Source organism: Heterocephalus glaber, unplaced genomic scaffold (genome assembly GCF_053883595.1).
Source record: "Heterocephalus glaber isolate CG9 unplaced genomic scaffold, H.glaber_assembly_v1.0 deba00001564, whole genome shotgun sequence".
NCBI lineage: Eukaryota > Metazoa > Chordata > Mammalia > Rodentia > Bathyergidae > Heterocephalus > Heterocephalus glaber.
The window spans coordinates 20,399,960-20,425,428 of record NW_028258351.1 but is presented as its reverse complement, the minus strand read 5'-3'; the positions used below and the strand labels follow the sequence as shown (position 1 = coordinate 20,425,428).

The following is a 25,469-nucleotide window of genomic DNA, read 5'->3' as shown; positions in this document are numbered from 1 at the left end:
CACCGCTCCCTTTGACATTTTCCTTCCCCAGCTTTTGTTTCTGCCTCTTTAACTTCTTTTGTTGCTCTTCCCTGCTGGGGGAAGGATGACAAAGAGTGAGCTAGGAGAAGCTTTGGGAAAAGAATCCTTCAGTCTGGATTATTAAACTACATTACCTCCTGGATGCGGCGGAGGAAGGGGCTAAAACACAAGATTGGAGGTTAAGGAGAGATCAGACCATGCAAGTCACACTAAGGAGTTTAGCCACTCTCTTGAAAGTAATAGGGAGCCATCAAAGGTTGTAGCAGGTGTGTACACAATCAGATTTGCATTTCACTGTCAGAAAGAGCCCTCTAGCTGTGGGAGGGAGCAGGATTAGAGGGAGCCTGTGGGACGTTGCAGTGTTTCAGGAGAAAAACCACAAGGACCTTATGAGCCAGTGACAGCCATAGGGGTGGGAAAAAGTAGAAAATTCTTAAAATATTGACAGGACTTTGTGCAGTTTAGATGGAACAGGTGGGGGGGGTTCTGTTTTGAGGTGAGAAACAGAGTGGCGTATCTGGGGGAAATGATGAACTTGGTTTGTGTTTCTTGGGTCTGAGTTGCTTGAAGAACATCTGGCTGGCTATGTCTGGGATGGGGGAGGGTTGGCAGGTCTGGGGCTCTTGAGAGCAGAAAGAGGTCAGGGCTTCTGTGCCTCCGCCATCTCAGTGCCGGGGAGGGTCCCTAAGGAGGTGCCCCATCCTGCCTGATGGTGTTGGTTGTACCAGATCAGAATACAGAACCTCCAGTGACTCAGGGTGACCACAGAGACTTCTTCAGAAAGCAGCCTCATAGCAGGACGTGTCTGGGAGGAGCTTTGAGGGCGACTGGAAGGGGAAGGAAGGGGAGGGACAGCACTAGCCTGTGAAACACTGGGCTCTTCTCTGCAGATGTGGAGCCAACAGCCAGTCCTGAAGACCCTTGTTGGGGATCCTCCCACACATCTGATTCCTTGGGCTGCTGGCTTTGTGGGACAGAACTGTGGGGGAGCTCATCCGCCGGAAGATTTGGGGAGCTGAGGAGCTGTAGTGCAGCCAAGGTAGGTGCTGGCTGGGTGTTGGCTTCTGGAGAGAGAGCCAGGAGAAATCTGAGCAAAGCAGAGAGCAGGCAGAGGGGCTGGGGAGGAGAGGTATTGGAGGGAGAGCCCCTGAGGAGCCAGGACACCCCTGGCTCTCAGGAATCCAAGTCCTCAGCTGCTGAAACCTGCCTTTCTGAGCAGGGTTACCCAGATGCACAGCTCCTAGGACCATTCTGCATGGTTAAGATCACTCAACCCATCTTCATACAATAAAAGGATGCAGGGCCCTATAAGGGGCCTTCTCCTTTCTTCTCCTTCAATGCTATACATGCCAGTGCTAACAAGACTAATGACCCATGCTCCAAATGTAGCATATCCTCATTATCCCATTCGATTCTCACTAGCAATTGGAAGTTGGCTGGATACATGTATTCATGCCCATTTTTTAGGTCAGGAGAGTGAGGTTTAGAAAAGCAAAGCAACCTGCCAGAATTGCAGGGTGGGTAGAACAGCAAGACTTAAAGTGCATCATCTGGCTCCTTGTCTATGACGCCCTGGGACTTCATCTGTCCATCCCTCTCCTGGGTCACACTGGTCTGGCTGATTCTGTCTATGCACAGGGCCTCAGCAGCTTTCCCCTCTGCAGAGCATGGCGGAGGCCTGGCTTTTGTCCTCAAGGAGCTGACCATCTGTCCTGGGAGCTGAGGCACGGCTGTGAATGTCCGACAGAGAAATTAAATGCCCTGAGGTCCCCAGGGAGATAGGCTGTGGTTGGAGTGGGAGGAGAGACATTCTGGTGCAGGACCAGGGAGGGCTCTGGGGATAGTGGCATCTGAGCTGAGGTTTCAGGGAACGGAGGGCCTGGTGTGCAGAAATGAGGCAAGAGCATCCCGGTGGAGGGAAACAGAATACCCAAACCCAGATGCAAGAAAGGGGATGCACAAGTCAGGATCAGGGACGGGCAGCAAGAGGCCCCTTTTGGCTATTAAAGTGTAGAATTTGAGGAGCACTCTCATGCATGAGCCTGCCTATTCCTTCATTTAGTCCTAGGTGGTTTTCAAATATTACCTCCTTTGGTCCTTATGACAGCCCTATGAGATAGATGCTGCTATTAGATTTTCTTTAAAGATAGGGAAACTGATGCACAAAAGTTTAAAGCAACTGGCCCAAGAGGTTCTAGCAACAAAGCAGATTGGAACACAGGCAGCATGCCGAGGGTACTGTGCCACACCACCTCTCACTAGGGCTTGCTCTATGCCCCCACTACCCCCATGCTGTCTCCAGAGAGTGCCCTGGATGGCACGAGGGAAGGAATGCTAGGATGTCTCCCTGCTGTCTGGCCCCCTTGGATCCTGCTGGGCTCCTGCTCCAGGGAACAATGCTTCCCGCCACCATGGGCTTCTTCCCTCCAGGTGTTTCCTTCCCAGCCAGGGTTAGACTGGGCTGAGGAAACCAGGGCCAGTCAGGAAAGCAGCACTCTCCTCCCCCATCCCAGCAATCTGTGAATCCTCATGGACCTCCTGGGGGTGAGACTGAGGGAGTCCCCTCTAAACTCAGAGCTCTGCCTCTCCCTCCCCCTCTCCAAGAGTCCATGAATCCCATGCTCTAAACCCTTTGTCTGGCAAGTCTGATACACCCTGGAACCCTGGAGTGAGACCATTCTGTGAGAGGGAAAGAAAGGAAAGAACCTGTGAGGAGGTGAAAGAGGAAGATGACAAGTGACACAGGCCATCTCTGTGCCGAGCAGTGGGCAGGACGGGAAGGAGGCCTATGTACAGGCCCCCCAGAAGCTCCTTGGCTTTCCTTCTCAGGATTGGTCCTGCAGGCATGGTCACAAGGAAGCAAGGTGTTTAGGGGTGTCCTACTGTCCAAACAGCTGCCCTGAGAGCAGGAAATGGGGTCTGGCATGGGCAGGGAACTGTCAGACCTGGATTCTTCAGAGCTGAGACAAGGATCCTGAGCCAGGCTTCTTCAGATCTGCCTCCAAGTCCTCTTTCTTCAGTTTTCATGTAGCCAGGAACTCATCCCCACACTGTCACATGCCAAGTACAGGGGTGAACAGGCTCCTGTTCACTCCTTGGGCCTATTCTATCCACAAGGACCTGCTATGTGTGCATCCGCCCTGAGGACAGGTCATGGCGAATGTTCTGAATTTCAGGAAGGATACACTCTGAATCCCTGTTCATCCCTTCATTTCTTCATTCATTTGTTTATTCTTCGTCTCTGGTCTCATCCTTTTGTCAAAAACTGTGAAGGATCTTCTTGTCCTACTTAGAACTAACAAGTTAACCTCACCACAATTTGTAGATTCAGGCAGAAGACACAAGACTGCAAAGACAAAGGACTTTATTACCACACAGTGAGCAGTGTGAGTGTCATGTCCACTGGTTTCTCTGGTCACCCAAGTCCCAGGTGGCAGCACGGAGCCAGCCCATATGGGAGTTGGGCATCACAACAGAGGATCCCTGTGCTTAGGAAACCTCGGGCTTTCCCCATGGGCTGCAAGCAAACCTGTCAACATCTCTATTACGATAGGTGGCAAATAAATCTGCTCTCAGCCTCTTTCAAGGATGTTTGCTACATAAATATTCCTGAAAAGATGGTTTCAAAAGAGCCCACCAAGTGAGTACAGCCCCCTATTCTCCCCTCACTTATTTCACCGCCGAGAATCCTCCCACCTCAAGACTCTGTCTCCTTGTTCTCTTTGCTAGGGGTCCTTTCCCTGCAAGTGTGGCATGGCTCTCCCTCGTCTCTTTCAGGTTTCTACTCAAGTCCCCTTTTAAAGTCACACACACACTTGGGGGTGGGTAGGGAGAATGGAGAAATGTTAGTTGAAGGGTTCAAAATTCATTTAGGATGAATAAGAAGTTATTTGAAGTATTTTGCATAGTATGGTGACCATAGTTAATAATAGTACTTGTATACACATGGTCCCTGATTTATGATGATTCAATTCAGGATTTTTTAGCTTTACAACAGTGACAAAGCATACCCACACAACCACTCTTGTTCTCACTTTTGGCACAGTATTGAGTTCCATGAGACATTCAATGCTTTATTATAGAACAGGCTTTGTGTTCCATGATTTGGCCCCAATATAGACTAATTCAAGTGTTCTAGGCTAAGCTACAATGGTCAGTAGTTTAAATGCATTAAATGCATTTGCAACTTATGATACTTTCAAACTTAAGGGTTTATCAGGATGTAACCTCTCTATAAATTGATAAGCATCTGTATTTCCAAATTGCAAAGAGAATAAATTTCAATGTTCTCACCACAAAAAAGGTTAAGTAGAGGCACATGCCTGTCTGTAATCCCAGTACTTGGTAGGCTGAGGAAGGAGAACCACAAGTTTAAGGCTAGGCAGGGCAACAGAGACCCTGTCTCAAAAAAAAAAAAAAAAAGAAGTTAAATCAAGTGATGAATATGTTAATTAGCTTGATTTAATAATTCCACACTGTATACATATATTATAACATCACCGTAAATATAAACAAAAATTTTTAAAATATAAAATAAACCCCAAATATCCCTCCCCAACTCTAGAACTTCTCATTCCCCTTCCCAGCTTATTTTAATAGCATTTGTCCTCATTTAATATACAATTTAAATAGTTAGTTTATTGCCTGTCCCCTCCCTTCCCACTATACACCCAGTAGTATGCAACCTTTGAGAACAGGCATTCTTGTCTATCCTTATGTCCCTGGGGCCTGGAGCCATATCTGGCCTGTAGAAAATGCTCAATAAATATTCATTGAATGAATAGATGAATTCATCTACTCACTTAGTCTTCAGGGGGAGACCTGGCTTTCCTACCTTTTTTGTAGTACAGTGCCCAGCATATGGGTGAGAGGAGAAGTGAACTGGTAAATGAGTGGAGCAGGTGAGGCAGGGAGAGGCCAGAGTACAGGCCACAGCCCCTGTGGTTGGGATTCACCCCTGTGTCTGCTTCTGGGCTTCCTCCTGGTTGTGGGCAGAGGCCGATCCTGGCTGTCCCATGATACTGGGGTAACTGGGAGAGGGCAGGGAATGTGGACAGGCTCTGGCAGGCCGTGTGATTGGTCGGTGCCTCACACATTGTTTGGAGGCACAAAAGCAGCAGCCAGACACTGTAGCCTGAGTTATCCAAGGTGGGGCCTGAGATAGATCAGCCACCAGAGGTGACTGAGTGGCCAACAGGTGAGTGTGACAACACACAGCGTCCTTCTCACCATGGTTTCTGACTCCCCCCTTCCTATGAGACTACTGTCTTCTTAGCCAGGATGTTAAGCCCCAGCATGCTTCTCGTCTCTGTTTCCTGAGCCATTTGCTGTACTAACTGTGCCAAGCAGACTTGTGTCTGTCCTCTAACTTGAGAGTGGCTTGGGGGCAGTGACTCTGTCTTGTCCTCTTATGAGCACTTCACATTTGTTCATCCAATAATATTTATTGAAGGTTATTAAAGGTGACACAAACAACGTCAGGGAATGGGGTTACAACAGCGCACAAAACAGAATCCTTGCCTCCATTGCCTTCATGGAATTGCATTCAGGTGGGGGCAACTAGTCAGTCAACAAACACAATAAAATGTGTCAGGTGCTGTGGAGAGGTACAAAGATGAACCATAAATGTTTGTTGAATGACTCTTAGGGCTCCAGGGGCAACCCTAATGCCCAGCTCATATCAGGCATTAATTAACTCTTGACTTTGAGAAGTAGGACTTGAACCATGATATAACAAGCAGTTGGCCAGTGTGTCTGCCTTCAAGAGCCCAGCAGGTAGCATAAATTGTGACACAGACCAGTTGACAGTGCTCGTGTAGTGAGCACCAACACAGCTGAGGGCCTCTGTGTTGTGGACACAGAGGATGAGACCCTGGGGATCACATGGCTCTTCAGTGGGGGCAACTGCTCTTCAGTGTGCTGACTATTGCAGTGGGGAACTGCGGGCCCCATGTTGCCAAGTCTTCCAGTTATTTCTTTTAAATAAAAGTTCCAATTTTGATTTGTAGGTGAAGTCTGACTTAAATGTTGGCCGCAGATTCAGAGGTCCGAAACCTGTGGGGTTCTCCTGGGGAAACAGATGGGCCAGAGGATGGGCAGAAGGGGGTTTGCTTTTCCCTATACAGCCACTGGGCCCTTTAGGGTTTCACCATGTGCGTGGCTTTTGGAGCCTGCTCCACAGAGCAGTCTCCAGGGTGCCCTCCTGCAAACCTGTGAAACAGGAAGTTTGTTGATTGTATTAGTCAGGGCGCTCCAGAGCAACAGCACCAGTAGAATACACAGAGATTGTAAAGGCTGAGAAGGCCCAGGAGAGCTCATCATATAGTTCTAATCCAAGTCCAGAGGCCTGAGAATCAGGGGAGCCAATGGTGTGAGTTTCTGCCTGAGGCTGAAGGCTTAGGAGCCAAAGCACTGATGCCCCAGGGCAGGGGAATAGAAAGCCTAAGTAGAGAGAGCAAGTTTACCCCACCTCTGCCTTTTGTCCATTCAGGCTCTCAGAGGATTGGATGGTGCCCACCCATGGTAGTGGGACTGACCTTCTTTATTCATTCCCTAATTCCAATGCTAATCTCTTCCAGAGACTCTGCTAGAGTGTGGATGTTGAACGTGTCCCAAAGACCGATGTGACAGGCCTGGTCCCTGGGGTGGCACTTCTGGGAGGTGGCGGGGCCCAGTGGGAGTTGTTGAGATCAAGGGGGTGTCCCCTTGAAAGGAACTGTGGGGCCCCAGCCCCTTCCTCTGTCTCTTTTGCTCCCTGGCCTGTGAAGTAAGTGGGTTTGCTCCACTCTGTGCTCCTGTCATGATGTGCTGCCTCACCACAGGCTCAAGCCAACAGGGCCACTGCACAATGAAACTTCCAAAACTTCAAGATAGAATAAACCTGTCCTTTTATAAGTTAATTATCTCAGATATTTCGTTATAGTAGAATACTGACTAACATACAACTGCTTAGACATACACAGAAGTAGTGTTTATCAAGTATCTGGGCATCTCCTTGGCCCAATCAAGTTGACACCTAAAATTAATCATCAAAGCCTGGTGTGAGGCTGTATGCCTGTAATCCCAGCTACTTGGGAGGCTGAGTCAGGAGGATGGCAAGTTTGAGATCAGCCAGGGCAACTTAGCAACTTAGAGAGGCCATATCTCAAAATAAAATAGAAAAAGGATGGGGATGTAGGTTAGTGGTAGAGTGCCCTTGTGTTAGATCCTCAGTAAAACACACACACACTAACCATCAGAAGCATGCTGTAGACATCAGGTCTATAAGGTGTTTTCAGTATCTTAACGGTGGGCCAAGATTCTGCAAGGCCTATACCAAAACTTTTGGGCAAGTACAGTCACACAGTGGTCAATAAAGAGTTACAGACTAGTAGACCAGCATCCCGTAAGGAAGTGTCTCATTCACTTACCTATAGACTCTCCGGTCTTCCACAATTTCTGCCACATGGGTAGTGTTCCATAGATGCTCTTTGATTTACTCAGCAACCTCAAAACACTGCCAAGAACTAAGAATAGAGCCCGAGGGACCTCTGAGCCACCCCCTACCCTCACCCTGCCAGTAGATGCTCTGAGTCCATGGATGGAAGTTGTATTTTTTTAATGGTTGGTTTCTCAAGCTTCAGTTCTGCATTTTGCATTCAAGATGATCATGTATGTTTCTGTGGCTTCCTGGCTTTTGGCCAATTGGCAGCTAGGTGAAAGAGCAGAGATGGCTGAGAGAGGGCTGCAGCCAACTCAGATGGCACTTTGTCCAAATCAGAAAGGCGCCCCCTTTGTGCAGACAGATTGCAGCCAGTGCCCTTTTGGATGGGCGAATTACAAAACTTCACCTTCCCTGGTTGGGTCAATTACAAAAGGGCCGGTGGAGTGTTGGGCTGGACAGGAGCCCCCACTCACTCCCTCTGCGCAGGGTGCAGTCAGCATTGCTAAAGTGAGGATTCAAATACTAGAGGTCAAAGAGTGGGAGTCATTCCACAACAGACAGCACCTGTCCTCTCCTACTAATGGTGCTGCAGTCTTCACTGTGTTATGGACACACCATCCAACAACTCTCATCAAGATCCTTTGGGGAAACATTCAGAGGCGTGGTGTATTGTTTAAGAGGATGAGTTTTATTCCACTTCTGATTCTGGAAGTGAAGACAAATGAGAGGCTGATGCATTTCGAGAACAATCTGGGTTCTGCTTGTTTCCATTTCCTGTCTGCGTGCAAGCTGGGCCCTTGTGGTCAGCAGCCCCAAAGGACAGGAAATAGATTGCAGAGGTCTACTGTAGGAGGAGCACGGGAGCAACACACAGCTTCCCCAGCACCTGCACAAATGTATACAAATGCTGAATAAATGTTTGATGAGTGAGTGAGTGAATGGATAAATGAATGAACCAATCAGGAGGCTTTCTGAAAAGTGAGAAGGCCTTATTATAGTAATTATTAAGGCTTTTTACAATTTTATTTTCAATTGAAAATTAGCCCAAACATCTTCACCTGTCCACAGTAGTGCCTTGGCTATACACTTCTCTTCTAGTCTTTATCTGTCCGATCCCGCCTGCATAGAAATTTTCTTGAATATTCATTAGGCAGAGGGGGCTCTGTGAGGTTTGGAGGGGAGAGAGGAAGGGCTACAGAAGGCAATCTAAGGCTGAGACCTGAGTTCTAGCCCTGGTTCCATTATTCAGGAGCTGTGTGATTTTTGGCAAGATTCATCACCTGTCTCCATTCATCAAATATCTGAAAAGTGTATTCACTGTCTTCTGGGAGCCAGTGCTGCTCTAGGTGCTGGGTATGCCACAGCAAACAAGATAGGGCAGGACTCAGAGTTGATGGGGTGCAAATTCTAATCATTAGTCAAGAAAACTCATCAGGACCCAGGGCAATTCCCAATATTGACCAAAGCTGTGAAAAAAATCAAAGCAAAGCAACAGCATGACTGCAAGGATAGTTTAGGATAGGGCAGTCAGGAAAGGCCTTTCCGAGGAGGTGACAGTTACAATGAGACTCAAATGTTGAGACAGAGCCAGCTGTGGGGGAAGCTGCAAGGCAGTCTTCCAGGCAGAGGGATGCAAAGCCCCTGAGGCAGAGCTGAGCTTGACAAGCTGGTGCAACGCAGTGAGTGGGGCCACATCAGGCCTGCTTACACATAGGAAGAGAAGCATGTTCTTTACTAGAAGAGCCAAGAGAACCTATTGGAGGGCTTTAATCAGAGAATGGGTTGCAGGGGGAAAAATCAAGCTGCAAGACCTATTGAGGGCCCTGCCACCATCCAAGCAAGACATAATGGTATCTTGACACAGTGAGTTGGAGCAAGGTTGAGATCATTCCTTGTATCCACATAGATAATAGAGGAAGTCCTGGGAACCCTGGTTTTCTTGGTCCCCTTTGAAAAGCTTCTCTTGACCTCCCTGCCCCACTACTGTATGTGGGGTTAGAAGCTAACTCTGCCCCGTGTCCAGCTGCTTGTGGGGGCTCTGATCATACTATGTGACCCTTTTTAGCTCCTTCCCTTAAATTGGGAATGCTCCAAGTCAACCACGGTCTTTCACTCATGGTCAAATTTTCACAGTTCATTGCTTTTTTCTCTTTTTTTGAGACAGGGTCTCCCTAGGTTGCCCAGGCTGGTCTTTAACTTCTGGACTCAAGTGCTCCTCCCATCTTAGTCTTTGAGTAGATGGGACTCCAGGTGTGCACCACCTCGCCTGGTCCAGGGAGCATTTTAAAAGAGAACAGCATGAATGGTTGACACATTGCTCTCTTCAGTGGACTTTTGATCCCCTGACCTCCATGTCCAGGTGTCATTCAACATCTTACTTTCTACCTGGCACTTTGGAGGAGAAGGAGGCTGAGGCTCAAAGAGGCCTGCGGTGGACCTTCCAGGCCAACATTGGGAGAGCTGGACTTGAACTCAATTCTTTGGATTTCAGCCCCACAGAGTAGAGCAGACCAGACTCCCAGCTCAGCAGTCTTTGCAGCCCAGAAAGGAAGAGAAGAATGATTATTTTAAAAGATCTAGGGCAGGGGATTTAGCTCAGTGGTTTCGCTGCTTGCTGCATAAGTGTAAGGACCCGAGTTTGATCCCCAGTACCAAAAAATAAATAAATAAAATATCTGATTTTTGTTCAGATTTCAAGTTACGTAGCACAATCCAGTGTTAGTGTTCTTAAACTGGGTGGATGGGCTCATGGGAGCTCATTTTCATTATACTTCATGATGTACCTATATGATAGCTCTCTTCTTTTGTGTGTGCCATCCACTGCATGGTAAAAATAGAGTCAAACATACTTAATATTAAGAAATCAAAAAATGTAGAAATGTATTAAAATAAAAATTATCTGTAACCCTACAGCTTGAATAAGTGATGTCACTTTCTTTGTTGCTGTTGTTGCTGTTGTTGTTTAGTGTGTATTAGTGATAGATAAGTCACACATAAATAAGTACAAGTACAGTTGAGGAAATGCAATCAGATCTATGAGTCTGTCTTTTCAATACTAATTTTATAGTAAGAAGTGTGAATCCTAACATCCCTTTTCATAATTGTTTGGTTACTCAAGATCCTATGCCTTTCCCTATACATTTTAGAATCTACTTATATGTACCTACAAAAATAAATCCCTCTGATATTTTAATTGGAATCATGTTAATCTATAAGGCAGTTTGGAGAGAATTAACATCTTTACCATACTGGGTCTTTCAAACTATGAACAAAGCATATCTCTCCATTTATGTAGGTCTTCTTTGATTTATTTCATCGCCATTTTATAATTTGCTTTGCACAGATCCTACATAGGTTTTGTTAGATTTATACCTTAGCATTTCATTTTCTTTTTCCTTTTGGAGTTATTTGTAAGTGGTGTTGTGTTTTCAATTTTAGTTTCCAATTGTTTGTCATTAGTATGTAGAAACATGACTGATGCTGTATGTTGACTTTGTTTCTTATGGTCTTGCTACACTCCCTCCCTCTCATTCTAGATTTTTGTAGAGTCACTTTGTGTTTATTATTCATCTTGTTCACTCTGGTATTATCTATGTAGGCATGTTACTTGCAAATAGAGTCAGATGATTTGAAAATAGTTTTATTTCTTCCTTTGCAATATTTCTCTCCCTCCTTCTTCTTCCTCTTCATCTCATTCTCCTCCTTCTGCTTCTCCTTCTCCTCCCCATGCCTCCTTCCTCTTTTTTTCTTTATCACACTGGCCAGGACTTCAAATTTATATTAAATAGGCGTGGTGAAAGTGGACATCCTTGCCTGTTCCTAATTTTTTTTAGGGGGTGTGTGTACTGGGGATTGAACTCAGGACCTTGCACTTTTGAGGCAGGTGGTGGCATCACTGAGCTTAATCCCTGGCCCCTTCTGTTCCTAATTTTTGAGGAGAAATAGTCTTTCATTATTAACGATGTTAGTTATGGTTTTATTTTTATAAATATCTTTCATCAGATTAATAAAGTTCTCTCATATAAAGTTCCCTAATTTTCTGTAAATCTTGATCATTAATGAGTGTTGTAATTGTCAAAAGTTTATACTGCATCAATTGTTATAGTCATTTGGTCTTTTTTCTTTTTAAATCTGTAATGTAGTAGATTGATGTAGTCAAATTTTGGACCAGTATTGGCTTCCTAAAATGAACCCATCGTTATTGTGTTTTAGTCTTTTTCTATATTGCTGGACTTGATTGCTAATATTTTGTTGAGAATTTTTTCATATATACTGGAATTTGTCCTTTTTCTTTTCTTGTACTATCTTTGGTTTTATTGTCAAGGTAAAGCTGAAATTTAAATATAAGTTGGGAAATGTTTATTTATGGGCCCACATATTATTTAGAATCATGCTGTTTAATATCCAAGTATTTGGAGATTTTTCTAGTCTTTATCTTATCAATTTCAAGTACTATTTCATTATGGTCAGTGAATATATTTTGTATGTAATCATTTTAAATTTGTTAAGGCTTGTTTTATGATCCATGATATAATCTATCTTGAGGAATGTTGCATGTATGCTTATAGAGAATTTGTATGCTGCTATTGTTGTGCATGGTGTTTTATAAATGCCAATTTAACTCAGTTGGTTAATAAAATTGCCTAATTTCTATATATTCTGGCTACTTTTATATCTCTTGTTTTATCAACTACTGTGAGGCCTGTTAAAATTTCCAACCATAATGAAGAATCTGTCCATTTATCCTTTAGGTCAATTAGTTTTTCTTTTCTGTATTTTGAAGTCAGTTAGATTTTGTTTTCTGTATTTTTAAGCCCTGTTGTTAGGTTCATGTACATTTAGGATTGTTATATTTTCCTCATGAATTGATCCTTTTGTCACTGTGTAATGTTCCTCTTTCCTCCTAGTACGTCTTCTTTCTCTAAAATCCACTTTGTCTTATGTTAATATAGTCACTTAAGGTTTCTTCTTTTTAATTAGCAGAGCGAGAGGACATTGCCTCAGACACCTTAGGTCACATTTTAACTTACCGTTTTTTTCATTAAGTTTATTGGTACATTTTAGGTATATAATGCAGTTACATTCATTACTGGGAACTTGTACCTTTTCGTGATGTATCTTGGTTCTTATTTTTTCCCCCCATTAAGTTTATTGGTACATTTTAGGTATAAAATACAGTTACATTCATCATTGGGCTCTTGTAGCATTACATGAGTATCTTGGTTCTTATTTTTTTTTTTGGTTCTTATTTTTTTCCCATTCCCCTGCCCTCCCTTCAACCCCTCCACCCCTCCCTATTTACAGAGACTTTGTTTCCATTTTTTCCTTTTCTCATATTTTTTCCTTTCCCCTACCCCTCCCACTTCCACCACCCCTTTAGACCTTCTCTTCCTATTTCACATTATCAATTATACATTTTGATCCTTAGTTACACTTTCAGTTTCTCACACCAGAGAAACTATTCAGTATTTACACACGTATGTCCTATTTATTTCACTTAGCCATTTAAGGTTTCTTATGTTTAGTGTTTGCATGACAGAGCCTTTACTTTCCTGCCCTTTAGCTTTCAGCTTATTTATATCGTATTTGAAGTGAACTTATTGTAGACAGCATAAAGTTAGTCCTTTAGTTGGTGTTTAGATCTTTTACATTTAATCTAATTATTTACTACATTTGGAAATCTGCCATTTTATTGTTCATTTTGTTTGCTCTGGCTGTTTTTGTTCCTCTAAAAAGGAGAAAAGCAATAGAGATTCTTCCCATGCCCTTCAGACCGCAGGTCCTCTTGTTATAAGAGAAGAGTTTCCCTGCCTCAGAATTTTAGTCAACTGCAGGGCTAACACTCCTATTGCTGTTGCAGGATTGCCTGGGGCCATAGCAGGAGTAACTAAAAAGAAAAAAGTTCTTGCCCTGTCTCTGTACAGACAGGGTATTCTAGTGAGGCAAAACCACAAAATCCATTGTCAGATTGTTCTTACTTTGAGTAATAGTTTCCTTAGACATTCTGCCTGATACCTTCTACTTTTCAGAATCCTCATGAAGCTGCCCCAGGTACACCATCCATACTTTTCAGCTGTGTCTAGTGGGAGAGTTATAGAGGGGGCATACTTTATCTTTTCCAGAACCAGAACCTCCTGTGTCATGTTTTGCTCTTTGTTTTTTCTGAAGTTTTTCAATGCATATGTGCAAACTTAGAAATACTCTTAAAAATTGATATGAGAAATGTGATATTTTGTTATCTACTGCTTACAAATAAATACTTTGGAAAGTCTTTTGAATTCAGTAAATATAGATACATATCACCATTTTTAAAACTTAGTATAAATATTAACTCCTATTTTCCTTAACATTTCCCTATATGTACATACTGTGCTTTAATCATACACATCCACACTACCACCCTCTTTTGCGCTCTTCTTTCTTTCCTTCTCCTTTTCCTGCTCCTTCCCCAATAGACCCTTTTTTACTTTTAGGTCTTTTTTGGTTTTTGTTTACACATACACATCATTGTTTTATGATTTCATAGAATTCTAAAACACAAATGACTATAAAATATTTAATTAATATTCTATTATTGGGATTTAAAATTTATTCTTGTTTTTCTCCATTATAAATAATGTGGGCTTTTGGGGGGTGATTTTTTGTTTGCTTGTTTTTTATAAGCCATTCCAATGAGTGTGAAATGCTTGATCTATTTTTAAAAACTACTTTTATTAGCTATTGAGATTGAGATTAAGCTGACTTTTTCCAAAAAACCAAGAACCTTACCTTCTTCTCTATGTTTTGGAGCAGTTTGAACAACAGAATTTTTCTTTATTCCGTAGGTCTGACATATGGCATTTATCTTTCTTAAAATTGTCACTTTCTTCTCTCTTCATCAGCTTTCCCAAGCCTGTGCTTGAGTGTTTTCTCTTGAAAGAACAAGCCCTTGGGTTTGTTCACCATTCCTCTCTTTCAGTTATCAGGCTTATTGTTCTGGGGACCAGACTTTGGGGGTGCCTCCGCTGGGGTCACAATGGGCAGCCTGTGGTCAAGCTAAAGGCTCTGGGCTCTAGAACCAAATGATCTGTGTTCAAGTCCACATTCCTTTTCCTCCTGCCTATTTGACCATGAATAGTTATTTAACTTCTTTGTGCTTCAGTTTCCTCCACTGTGGAACAGGTAGAAAATAGTACCCACCTCATAAGCTTAATATTTACATTAAAGAGTTGATTTTTTTAAGTGCTTAGAAGAATGCCTGTCATTTAGTAAGCACCATTTAAGTATTTAAGTCTTACTTAGGTGTCATTCCTTGATATCACCAGGGGATTGGTTCCAGGGCTCCCCTCAGGGCACCATCCATGGATGCTCAAGTCCCCTATATAACAGGATGTAGCATTTGCGTATAACCTGTGCACATCTTCCCTTATGTTTTAAATCCGTTTAGGTTTCTAACAATACCTAGTAAAACATGATATGTAAATAGCTATTATGCTGTATTGTTCAGGGAAAAATGACAAGAAAAAATATTTATGTTCTCAGTTCAGATGCAAGTTTTTCTCAACTATTTTCCATTAGTGGTTGGTTGAATCTACACAGATACATAGTGCCATATATGTATTTCTGTACTTTCTTAAATAAATTTCTGTATTTCTTAAATAAATCTAGACTTCCTACCATTTCAGTATTATTAAAGTATTTCTCAATTCTAGTATGCTAGAAACCAAGGTCCCTAGGAGCTTATCCATGTCCCAAATACACTTTCTGCACCTTCCCACCACTCACACCAACTGCCTCTTATTTTGCAGAACCGCCTCTGTGCAGAAAAACAACCACTCTGCTTTTCATTCTGCTGCCCAAGACAACCACATCCTCCTCACAAACCCCACAGGCTCCCATGGAGAGCTCAGGTCAGTGTGGTGGGGGAAGAGGGTCTGGGAGCCTGACTGCTCAGTGGGGAAGCCTCTGTTGTGGGTGAGCAAACCCCCAGGGCTGGCAGGACTACCTGCATCCAGCCAGGCTGTGAGACCTCAACTCAGCTGCTCAAGTGTGAGAGTATCTCAAATGATTCACATACACACTCATTTATGAGGCCCCAGCTGCTTGCAGGTCACTGAGCTGGACAATGACCATAATGATATGACTAGCCAAGATGTATTACCAAACACTTGCAATTGAATAAAAGATGCATCAAGGGTGATAAAAACACTTGAAAAATATTGACTCATAGTCTTCATAACAACCCCATAGATAGGTACTATTACTCTTGTTTTACAGAGGGGAAACTGAAGCATGTGAAAAATCATGAGATTGTATGATCAAAGCAAGATTTGATCTTAGAAATCTAGCTCCATCATCTGTACTCTTAATGATTTTGCTATGGATCATCTCATGTGTCAGAAGGATTCTATGATGTAGAGATATCATTATGATTATCTTGTTTCCATGGAAGGGAAACTAAGGCTCAGGCAGGTTATATAAAATCCTCAATGGCACACAGCTAGTACATGGGAAATCCAAGACTGGAACCTCAAGGGGCCAATTCCAAAGTCTTGATTCTTCACTCTGTATCATCCTGGGGCAAGGACAGATGACTCTTCCTGCAAATGTGTATCATCTAACGGTCACACAGCAAGTCAAAGACCACTCTTCATGGGGCACAGACTGTAATGCCCTTGAAGATCCCTGTCCTGAAAAAGGAGAAGGGACCTCTTGGGCAAGGACAACTACGTATATACACATGTACCTGTATAGATGTTACATCTATTGAAAAAGAAGTTAACAAACAATAGCAAACATCAACTTTCTCCAACTTATATTTTTCTGCATATCCTTCCACCACAAGGACAGGCAGGAGCACTGCTGGGAACTAGCTATCCTGACACTGTGACCTTCCTCTTTAATTCAGGGAGGATGGTCTTCTATACTCTGAGCATCTTGTCACTTGATTCCCTCCTTGTCGAACAGATCAATTACCTGGGGCTCCAAGTTGGTCACCGAAGGCAACTATTCTCACACTAGCTGCACATCAAAGCTCCTGGGGAATTATTTTTAAAATTCAGTGATTTGGCTCCACCTTCAGAGATCTAATATAATGGGGCTTGGGTGGAGCACGTGGGTAGATTTTAAAGCTTTCCAGTGCTTCTAATGTGCAGGCGCAGTTGGGAGCCAGCAGAAAAGTGAAACATTCTTGGGTAGGTCAGAGGGAGGGGTCTGTTTGGTCACAGGGCAGTGGAGGGTTGGGATTGCCAAGTCCTGAGCCTGACTGGAAAGGCTTGAAACCTAGGCACAGACCCTGAACTATCAGGGTCCTACTGTGGTTGGGATATTGCTGGCCTTTCTTTTCTCTTTTATTGTCTCTTTAGCTGTAATAATACCTGTGTGAGAGCTAGGACTCTTGTTTCAGACAGCTTCATCAGGAGTGCTTATTTCTCCATTTCATACTCCAGCTGCATGCACACAGATAGACATACAGTCTGACCTGGATATACCCTCCTAGGTCTTTCCCCAGTAAGCAGGCAAATTGTCCCAGCTAAGAGGGAGGTTTTCAAGGAAGAGTGCTTGACTGAGAAGCTCTGCTTCCAACAGCTCTGTGGCCTTGAGTAGATCACATATCCCCTCTGAGCCTCTCTTCCCCATCTGTAAAATGGGAATAGAAGCTCTGGGGTCCCTCTAGGTATGATCTTCAGCAGTTGGAGAGGCAATACAGGATGAGGGCAAGGGCTCTAGACCTAGAATCTATAAAATGAAGAATAGTATTTGTCCTGCCAATCTCAAGGGGCTCTTTTCAGAATTAAATGGGCTACACACTGGGGGAAAAAAATCACAAGTCAATCAGAGAATGCTAGCTGCTCTAACAAATGACTCCAAATACTAGAAGAATAACACAACAAGTACTCATTCTGTCCTCATATCACAGACTAATCTGTATTTCAAACAATCCTGCAGGATCTAAGGCTTTCTCCTTCCTGTGGCACCATCATCTTCAACATATGTCCTTCAAGGTCACCGTGGAATGGAGCAGTATGGAGGGTGGTGCAGAGAATTTCATGACTACATCTGTACATCACTTCCACCACATTCCACTGGCCAGAACTGATCATATGGCCCCTTTGTAGGTTCAAGAGTCTGGGGAATGTAGTCCTGTCTCCCTGCAATGTAGTGAAATTGATTTGATGAACATATAGCATTTTCTTGCCACACCTGTGAGATAATCTGTGTTGAGTGCTATTTAAATGTTACTAATAATACTTTACAGTAATATCTTGTATTACCAGAAGAGGATGATAATAATGGATACCACTTGTTTTTGACCCTTCTAAGTCAATGGCCATATTAGCCATGCATATGGTATATGAAGGGCAGAGATAAAAAAAACTTGAGGCTCAAGAAATGCTCCATTTTTTTCTTCTGCTTAATCAAATCAAATCTACTTCAAGCTTCAATCTCCAAAATCAATGTGAATTCCAATGCCAACCACTCAGGTGCCTCCCCCTACTTGGCAGCTGTGAGAAGCCCTGGCCTTGCAGAGTCTGGGTAGTGGGAAGAGTCTGTGGTCTTCCGTCCACTTCGCTGGTTGGCCAGGTGTGCAGGCTCTGGAGGGAGATGGGAGCTCCCTGGTGGACATCTCTGTGCTCTGACAAAGGTGGCCCAGTAGACCTCTGCTGTGACATGCCGAGGCACAGAGTTTAGTGCTTAGTTACCCTCATCTGATCTTTGCTATTACCCATAAGCTGGGTTCAAGTTGGCCCTGGTCTTCCCCATTCCCTGGAACCTGCAACCCTGTGCCCTCACAGTCTTGAAGAATCTAATCTCCCACTCTTTAACTAAAAGCATCAGCCTCGTTCTCACTCTTTCTGGACAATCCAGTGGATTGGTTTAATTAGCTAGCCAGGGATCTTGAACTCACATGCCTCCACAAGCCAGCTAGAGGGAATGAATGAGTTAACCCAAGAGAATAAGTACTGTGAAGAATTAGAGAAACTGTATCCATCTCAAAGGTGCAGCTGCTCCCCAGGTCCTGCAGATTATCCCAGGTCAGATTGTCCCATCCATGCCCAGTGTCAACAGATTCTCAGATTTTCAAGTGATGCCAGAATCCCAGACTTTTGTGCCAAATCTCCTGATTCATAAGTATTGGCTATGTTAGTTCATTTTTAAAGATACTACACAGCCCAAGCAAAACATGTCTGCAAGCCAGATGTGGACCAAAGATGGAGAGTTTGTTCTAGCTGCCCAGACTTTCGAAAATAAACTTTATTTACATTGTATCCCAGGGCTACTGGCAACTTCTCTATTTTTCTCTGAAACATAAAAACATAACTCCCCTTGCAAAACAGGAGAGTGATGGGCTCAAAAGACAAAGGCTTGGCTGCCCTTCTATGAAGAGGAAGAGAGGAGATCAATTGTTGCAGCTTTAGGTCTTTCTGTGTAGTCCACAGTGAGAGGAGAGGAAGAAGGAAAAATCAAAGGGAAGAAGGAAGGAAGGAGGAAGGGAGAGAGGGAGAGAGAAAGAAGGGAAAGAAAATTGGAAGGAGAAAGGAAAGGAGGGAGAGAAGGAAGGAAGAAAGAAAGAAATAAAGAAAGAAAGAAAGAAAGAAAGAAAGAAAGAAAGAAAGAAAGAAAGATCCAATTAATTTCTAAATAATTCAGCCTGCATGCAAGGTGGAAATGGATAGATGGAAAGATAGATTGTGACCATCCTCCATGCTAGGCTAAATAGTGTCCTTGCCAGTTTGAGGAGATGTTGCCTTAGCCAGCAGAGTGGCCAGGTTGGCAGATGTGGCTGTAACACCCGGCCCACTCTGAGCCTTGAGGAGACTCGGGATCATGCCCTGACAGGGACAAGAGTCTCACAGTGGGCAAGTGAGAGCCAGGAGGAAAGCGAGGCTTTAGAAATGCTAGGTGGCCCCAGTATACTTTGCACCAACTCACCCCAGAGCCATGAAGGGACGACTTGGTGAATCCATGGGCACAAGGAGCCTTGGCCTAAACAAAGTTTAGCTCTTGGACTGTAACCTGCTGATTTTGAAATTTGTAGTTTCTATCCTACTTCCTTCTGAAGAAGGAATTCTTCAGAATCTGAGGCATTTAAGTTATATAGTTTGTTTTTGTTTTGTTTGGTACCGGGGATTGAACTCATAAGTTATGTATCAAATAGAACACAAAGCTAGAGTACCAAAGAGGAGCCAAGAGGAAAGGTCCCTATCCTTTGAGATGAGCTGATTTTTGAGGTTGGGGTTCAGTTGGGCTGTAAGTTTCCTGGCAGCCAAGTCAAAAAGGGAAACCCAGAGGCATGTGGTTTGTGTTGTCTGGCGACTGGAGACTGCATACTTGCCTGTAGAGACAAACTCTTGGTTGGAGCTCATTGCAAAAAGGAATTTACCAGGTGGGAAGTGTTCACCATACTTCCTATCTTTCTCTACATTCTCCAAGAAGCAGACACCATGACAAGATCAGATGTGCAAGAATTTATTCCAGGAAACACTTGCAGGACAGAAAATGGGGAGGAAGTCAGGTGTGGTGGTGCATACTTGTAATCCCAGCACTCAGAGGCTGAGGCAGGAGTATCGCTGAGAGCCTGAGGCCAGCTTGGGCTACATAGTGAGACCCTGTCTCAAAATTTTTAAAAAAGAAAGAAAATCAAAGAAAAAGAAAATGGGGAGAGAGCTGGGAAGGTAAGCTACCTGGCAGTAATGCAAATTGGATCCCAGTGCAGGAGAATGGAAAGCAGGGCTAGAGGGAAATGTCTCAGACTGGCTTTGCCCAGAAATGGTCAGCAGGGTGGTCAGGGAACCTTGGACCCAAGGTAGTCATCAGAACACATGTCTCTTGGGGGCACTGTAGGAGTCGGCTATGCTGTGTTGCTGGTAAGCCTGGCTCCACACCGACATGGAGTTCACAGCACGGCAGCAGAGCCTGATGTCGAGTGAACTCCCTGAAGGGAGGCAGTGAGAGATCTGCAAGGTGGTTTATTTCCCACACATCTCTTGCTTATTCTTGTACTGACTTAACATATGGCCATATTATCATGCCATTGTTAAGGAAAAGATAATCCTATCACTTGTCAAAATGGCAAGAAACACTTTATTCAAGGTTAATATAGAAGGGAGCAGAAAATCAGCTTAACTCTGAGAATGAGAAAAAGACAGCTAAGGATGTACAGTGCTGAACGGAGTGAGGCCTCAGGGGGTGGGGACTTCCTAAGAGGGGACAACACAGGGAGGGGCTCCTGCTGACCCAACTCAACAAGATTCTTGCTGGAAGCAGGTCAGACCATGTTTCTTTAAGTAGGCTAAATTTTCATTTCATGAACAGATTGAGGAACTAGTTGTTTGAGTTAACTTTTCTCTTTGCTGAGACAAAATACCCAACACCCACAAGTTAAGGGAGGAAAGATTTATTTAGCTCACAGTTTGTAGAGGCTTCAGTCCATAATCTGCTGATTCCAAGACAGGGTGGCAAGGCAGACAGGCATCGCAGAGGAGAAACAGTTCATGATCAGCAGAAGGTAGCAAAGCAACAAGGGATGACCACAGTTCTTTCTATCCCTTATTTCTTATGCAGGCTACTTAGGGCAGGTAGCATTCACACTCCTTTTTTTTGTTACCGGGGATTGAACTTGGGTCCTTGTGCTTGCAAGACAAGTGGTGAAACCATTGAGCTAAATCCCCAGCCCTGTCACACTCTTAATCCTAGTGCCCTTGATCCCAGCATTGCACCATGAGTCAGTTCCAGCATCACACACCCCAGATCCAGCCGCCTCTGTAAACGCCCCACCTATGACGCATGAGCCTTTAGAGGGATATCTAAGCACAAGCCATAACCTTTGTCATGTTATGACAAAGACTCATGCACATCCCTTTATGCAAAAGGCATCAACTCCAAGAGTTGCCAAAGTCCTAACAGTTTCAACCCTGCTGAAAAGTCCAAAGCCAAAGTCTCTGAGATTTAAGGCAAACTCTTAGCTGCAAGCCCTTGTGCAAGTAAAAAGAAAGTTAAACACTTCCAACAGTCAATGGCACAACATAGGCATTCCCATTCCAAAAGGTACAAACAGGGGGATAGCAAGGAGTGGTAACAAAGCAAAACCGAAATCCAGCAGGGTAAACATTAAATCCCACAGTTCCGCTTCCAGCATTCCCGGCAATCTGTGGCAAGTTGTGAATTCCAAAGGGCTTGGGTGGCCCCACCCCTGTGGCACTGCCTGTAGTTGTGGCTCCCAAGGCTTCTCTCTTGGGCTGGTTCTGCTCCCTCCCTTCAGTTTTCCTCAGACAATCCACATTCCTGGCTTCTCCAACTTTCTGGAGTCTCCACCACACCTTCAGTTTCACACTCACAGCTTCACACACTGCCCTCTCAGGGGCACACTGCCTGGCCTCCTAGGCCTTCTTCTGAAATCTGGGTGCAAGCTTCCCTGACCCCACAACTCTTGCATTCTGCATGTGCCTAAAACCAGCAGCACATGGATGATACCAACTAGAGCAGCAGCCAGGCTTCCTTCTCTTTGGCTCTTGGGGTGGAGTGCCTATGAACCAAATCCTGAGAAACGACTTTCCTAGGGCACCACCATTATGGAACATGGTGCTCTGTGGCTCTCTCCTCAGAGCAAAGTCTTTCCCTTTTGCAAGTTTGAGGCCGCAAAGGCTGGAGTCCTGTTGTTTCATGTGATATCCTCAGGCCATCTTTTGTATTCTTCTGTTCCTTCTCAGCATTTAAGATCTCCTCTGCTCCATCTGTGCAGTCCACAGCTTTACTGGAGCTTCCTTTCTGGCCAAACTCGCAACATTTTAAATCATTTTGCTGGCCTCTTTGCTCTTGATTCTCAACATAGATCTGGTTAAAATCCCCCAACAGTAACCATGCCACTGTCTCAACATTAGACTGCCTTGAAATTTCTTCTGCCAGATTAATTAGTCTGCCACCCTTAATCCCAGTCTCAGGCAAGTCTCTGGACATGAGCAAAATGCAGACAAAATTTCTTCCATGGTGTAACACACATTGTCTGGAGTCCAGCAGACAATGCATTCCTTCTTCCCAGCAGAAGACTCCTGAGCCTGGTCTTTACTGGGATAATTTCTGTCAGCATTTTGGTCTTCTGAGTTCTCAGCAGAATCTCCCATCAAGTACAGCTAAGGCATTCCAGCTCTACTTTTTCAGCTGGCAACTCCAAACCTTTCCTAACTCTTCCTCTTCCCACAAGCCAGCTCCAAAGGCTCCTAAACCACATAGTCAAGTACAGTCATGGCAATGACCCCACTTCTCTAGTACCAAAATCTGTCTTAGTTACTTTTCTCTTTGCTGAGACAAAATACCTGACACCCAAAGTTAAGGGAATAAAGGTTTATTTATCTCACAGTTTATAGAGGTTTCAGTCCATAATTGGCTGGCTCCAAGGAAGGGAGGCATGGCAGAGGGGCATCACAGTGGAGAAACAGTTCATGATCAGCAGAAGGTAGCAAAGCAACAAGGGACAACCACAGCTCTTTCCATCCCTTATTTCTTATCCAAGCTACTTAGGGCAGGTAGCACTCACACTCTTAATCCTAGTGCCCTTGATCCCAGCATTGCACCATGAGTCAGTTCCAGCATCACACACTCTAGATCCAGCTATCTCTGTAAAAGCCCCGCCTATGACTGGATGAGGCTTTAGGAGGACATCTAAACACAAGCCATAACATAGTTATATATATTTTCCCAAATACACATTAAAATTAATGCATAACTGTTCAAATTTTAGGATAGTTTGTATGCCACCTAAAATTGTCTTGTGTGTCACTTTGTATATAGCAGTCTCCCTTTATCTATGGGAAGTATGTGGATCCTTGAAGCCATAATAGTACTGAACCCTTACAGATAGACCATATTTATTTGTACATGTCCTATAGCTTTTCCTATATGCCCTACAGCTTTGCCACATAGAACCAGAGTTAATCTGTCCTTTATCTTTATGCTCTGGTAACTCTTGTGCTTTGGGGCCATTATTATGTAAAATGAGGATTACTTAAACACAAGCACTGCTATACTGTGATAGTTGATCTAACAACTGAGACCGTTACTAAGTGACTAACAGGTGGGTAATGTATACAGCATGGATACAAGCACTGGACAAAGGGATGATTTGTGCCCCAGCCAGGAAAGAGCAGGACAGTGTAGGGGTTTATTGTGCTACTTAGAATGACAACCAATTTAAAACCTATAAATTATTTACTTCTAGAATTTTCTACTTAATATTTTGGGAACTTGGGGGGGGTTGGATTTTCATACATCCCCCACTTTAGGAAATGTTACACATGAAAATGTTCTGATGAAAATATTGTCTTCAGCCCTGACTAGTGTGCTGCCTACCAGCTCTAGGTTGGTTACCTTGGGACACACCTTGTGGTTCATAGGAGGGCTAAAGACATTCTCGGGGGGAATGGAGTGGATAGGAGTGAGGCCAGGTGAGTTAAGCCTCCAATTCCCCTTGTTCTCCCTCCAGATGCAGAACTGGACCTCCAGAGGAGCGTGCAAGCTGTGCTCCGGGAGCTTAGTGCCCAGGCCCCAGCCCTGCAGAGCAACCAGGGTAAGTGCTGACAGGCAGGTGGCAACTGCCCCTCTGGCTCCCTATCTCACCCCTCCAGCCCTATCCACTCACTCAGGAAAGGACCCAGCCTGGAGCTCATGGGTGAGAGCCTTCCAGGCCAGCCCCCATCCTAGTGGGAATACCTAAGCGTGGGGAGCCAAGAAGGCCTCTCAGCACCTTGCTTCAACCTTCCTAGCAGCTGTGACAGAGACTGGGGACTTGGCACCGTCTTTCTTTCTTTTTTTTTTCATATCCTTTTATGGGTACATTTTAGGTGTACAATATAATGGCGTTCATCATTGGAAATTTTCATCCTTACATAATATCCCTTGGTTCTTATTTTTCCCCCTTCCCCTGCCCTCCCTTCAACCCCTCCATCCCTCCCTATTTACAAGGACTTTGTTTCCTTTTTTTTCATTTTCTCATATTAATTCCATTCCCTTCTTTCCTTCCCCCTACCCCTCCCACTTCCCCTTCCCCTTTGCCCCTTTTCTTCCTATTTCATGTTATTTTTCATACCTTTTAGTCCTTGTTTACACTTTCAGTTTCTCACACTAGAGAAGCTATTTGGTATTTACACATGTGTGTCCTATTTTTTTCACTTAAGAGTATCGCCTCAATGTGCATCCATTTAGCAATAAATGTCTCTAATTTCTCATTTTTGATGGCTGAGTAGTACTCCATTCTTATTTTTAAAAACCACATTTTCTTTATCCAGTCTCCAGTTGATGGGCAATTGGGCTGTTTCCAAGTTTTAGCTATTACAAACTGTGCTGCTATGAAGATGGGTGCCACCCTCTTTCTTAACCATCTTCCCCAGCTCCACTTCCAAACAAAAATCCTCTCCAGCCTGCAGAACTTCCAGAGGGTGGCTGGCTAACAACTGCAATCGGTGCTGCTCTGTGGTCCTCATGCACACACCTGTCCCCAGTTGTGTCCTCCTCCCCTCCTTTCTAACTTGGGGACTCACTGTGCACAAAGGGCCAAGGATCAGAATTGTCTCATTGGGGAAGAGCACACCTATGTGTACGTGGAGCCCAGTGTTAGCCATGGGGTCAGAGATGGCTGGAGAGTCAGTGTGAGGCCCAGGCTCGGGGTCCCACCAAGAGGACTCTCCTCCAAGAGCCCCCTCCATGCCTGGTCTGACAGGGCTGTGCTTTCTCCTGGTCAGGCATGTGGAGATGGTCCCTGCACAAGAAGGTAGAGCGGGACCCTGGGAGGAACCCGGTGCTGGTCCGCATTCTGCTCAGAGAGCTGGAGAAGGTGGGTTCTCTGGCTTTGGGGAGGCGGATGAAGCAGAGAGAAGAGGGGCCCCCCAGGCTGGGGGCTCAGTCCTGGCAGCTCGGGGTCATTTGTGGGTCATCTGCTTGATTTCTACCATCATACCTCCCTCCTAGACCTTTACCTAAGTAATGTATTTTTTTTTTTTGCATCAACTCCCAGTGCTTTATTTGAGTTAACATTTCAAAAAGAAACTCCATA

The 25,469-nt window shown here is 44.3% G+C and overlaps 1 protein-coding gene across 3 annotated transcripts in view; it reads left to right on the top strand.

Moving 5' to 3' along the window:
- The first annotated feature begins 361 nt into the window (after nt 1–361).
- Nucleotides 362–25,469, top strand: part of Pik3r6 (phosphoinositide-3-kinase regulatory subunit 6) — a 62,761-nt gene continuing 37,653 nt past the window's right edge. Inside the window, exons 1-4 of one of the 3 annotated variants that reach the window (XM_087191815.1) lie at nt 363–1,060; nt 15,232–15,333; nt 23,904–23,987; nt 25,159–25,250. In XM_087191815.1, the coding sequence (XP_087047941.1) occupies nt 15,321–15,333; nt 23,904–23,987; nt 25,159–25,250 (189 nt within the window). In that variant the 5' untranslated portion in view covers nt 363–1,060; nt 15,232–15,320. Of the gene's footprint in view, nt 1,061–15,231; nt 15,334–23,903; nt 23,988–25,158; nt 25,251–25,469 lie in introns of all 3 variants that reach the window. The other 2 variants (XM_004857512.3, XM_087191814.1) reach the window with 2 other exon arrangements.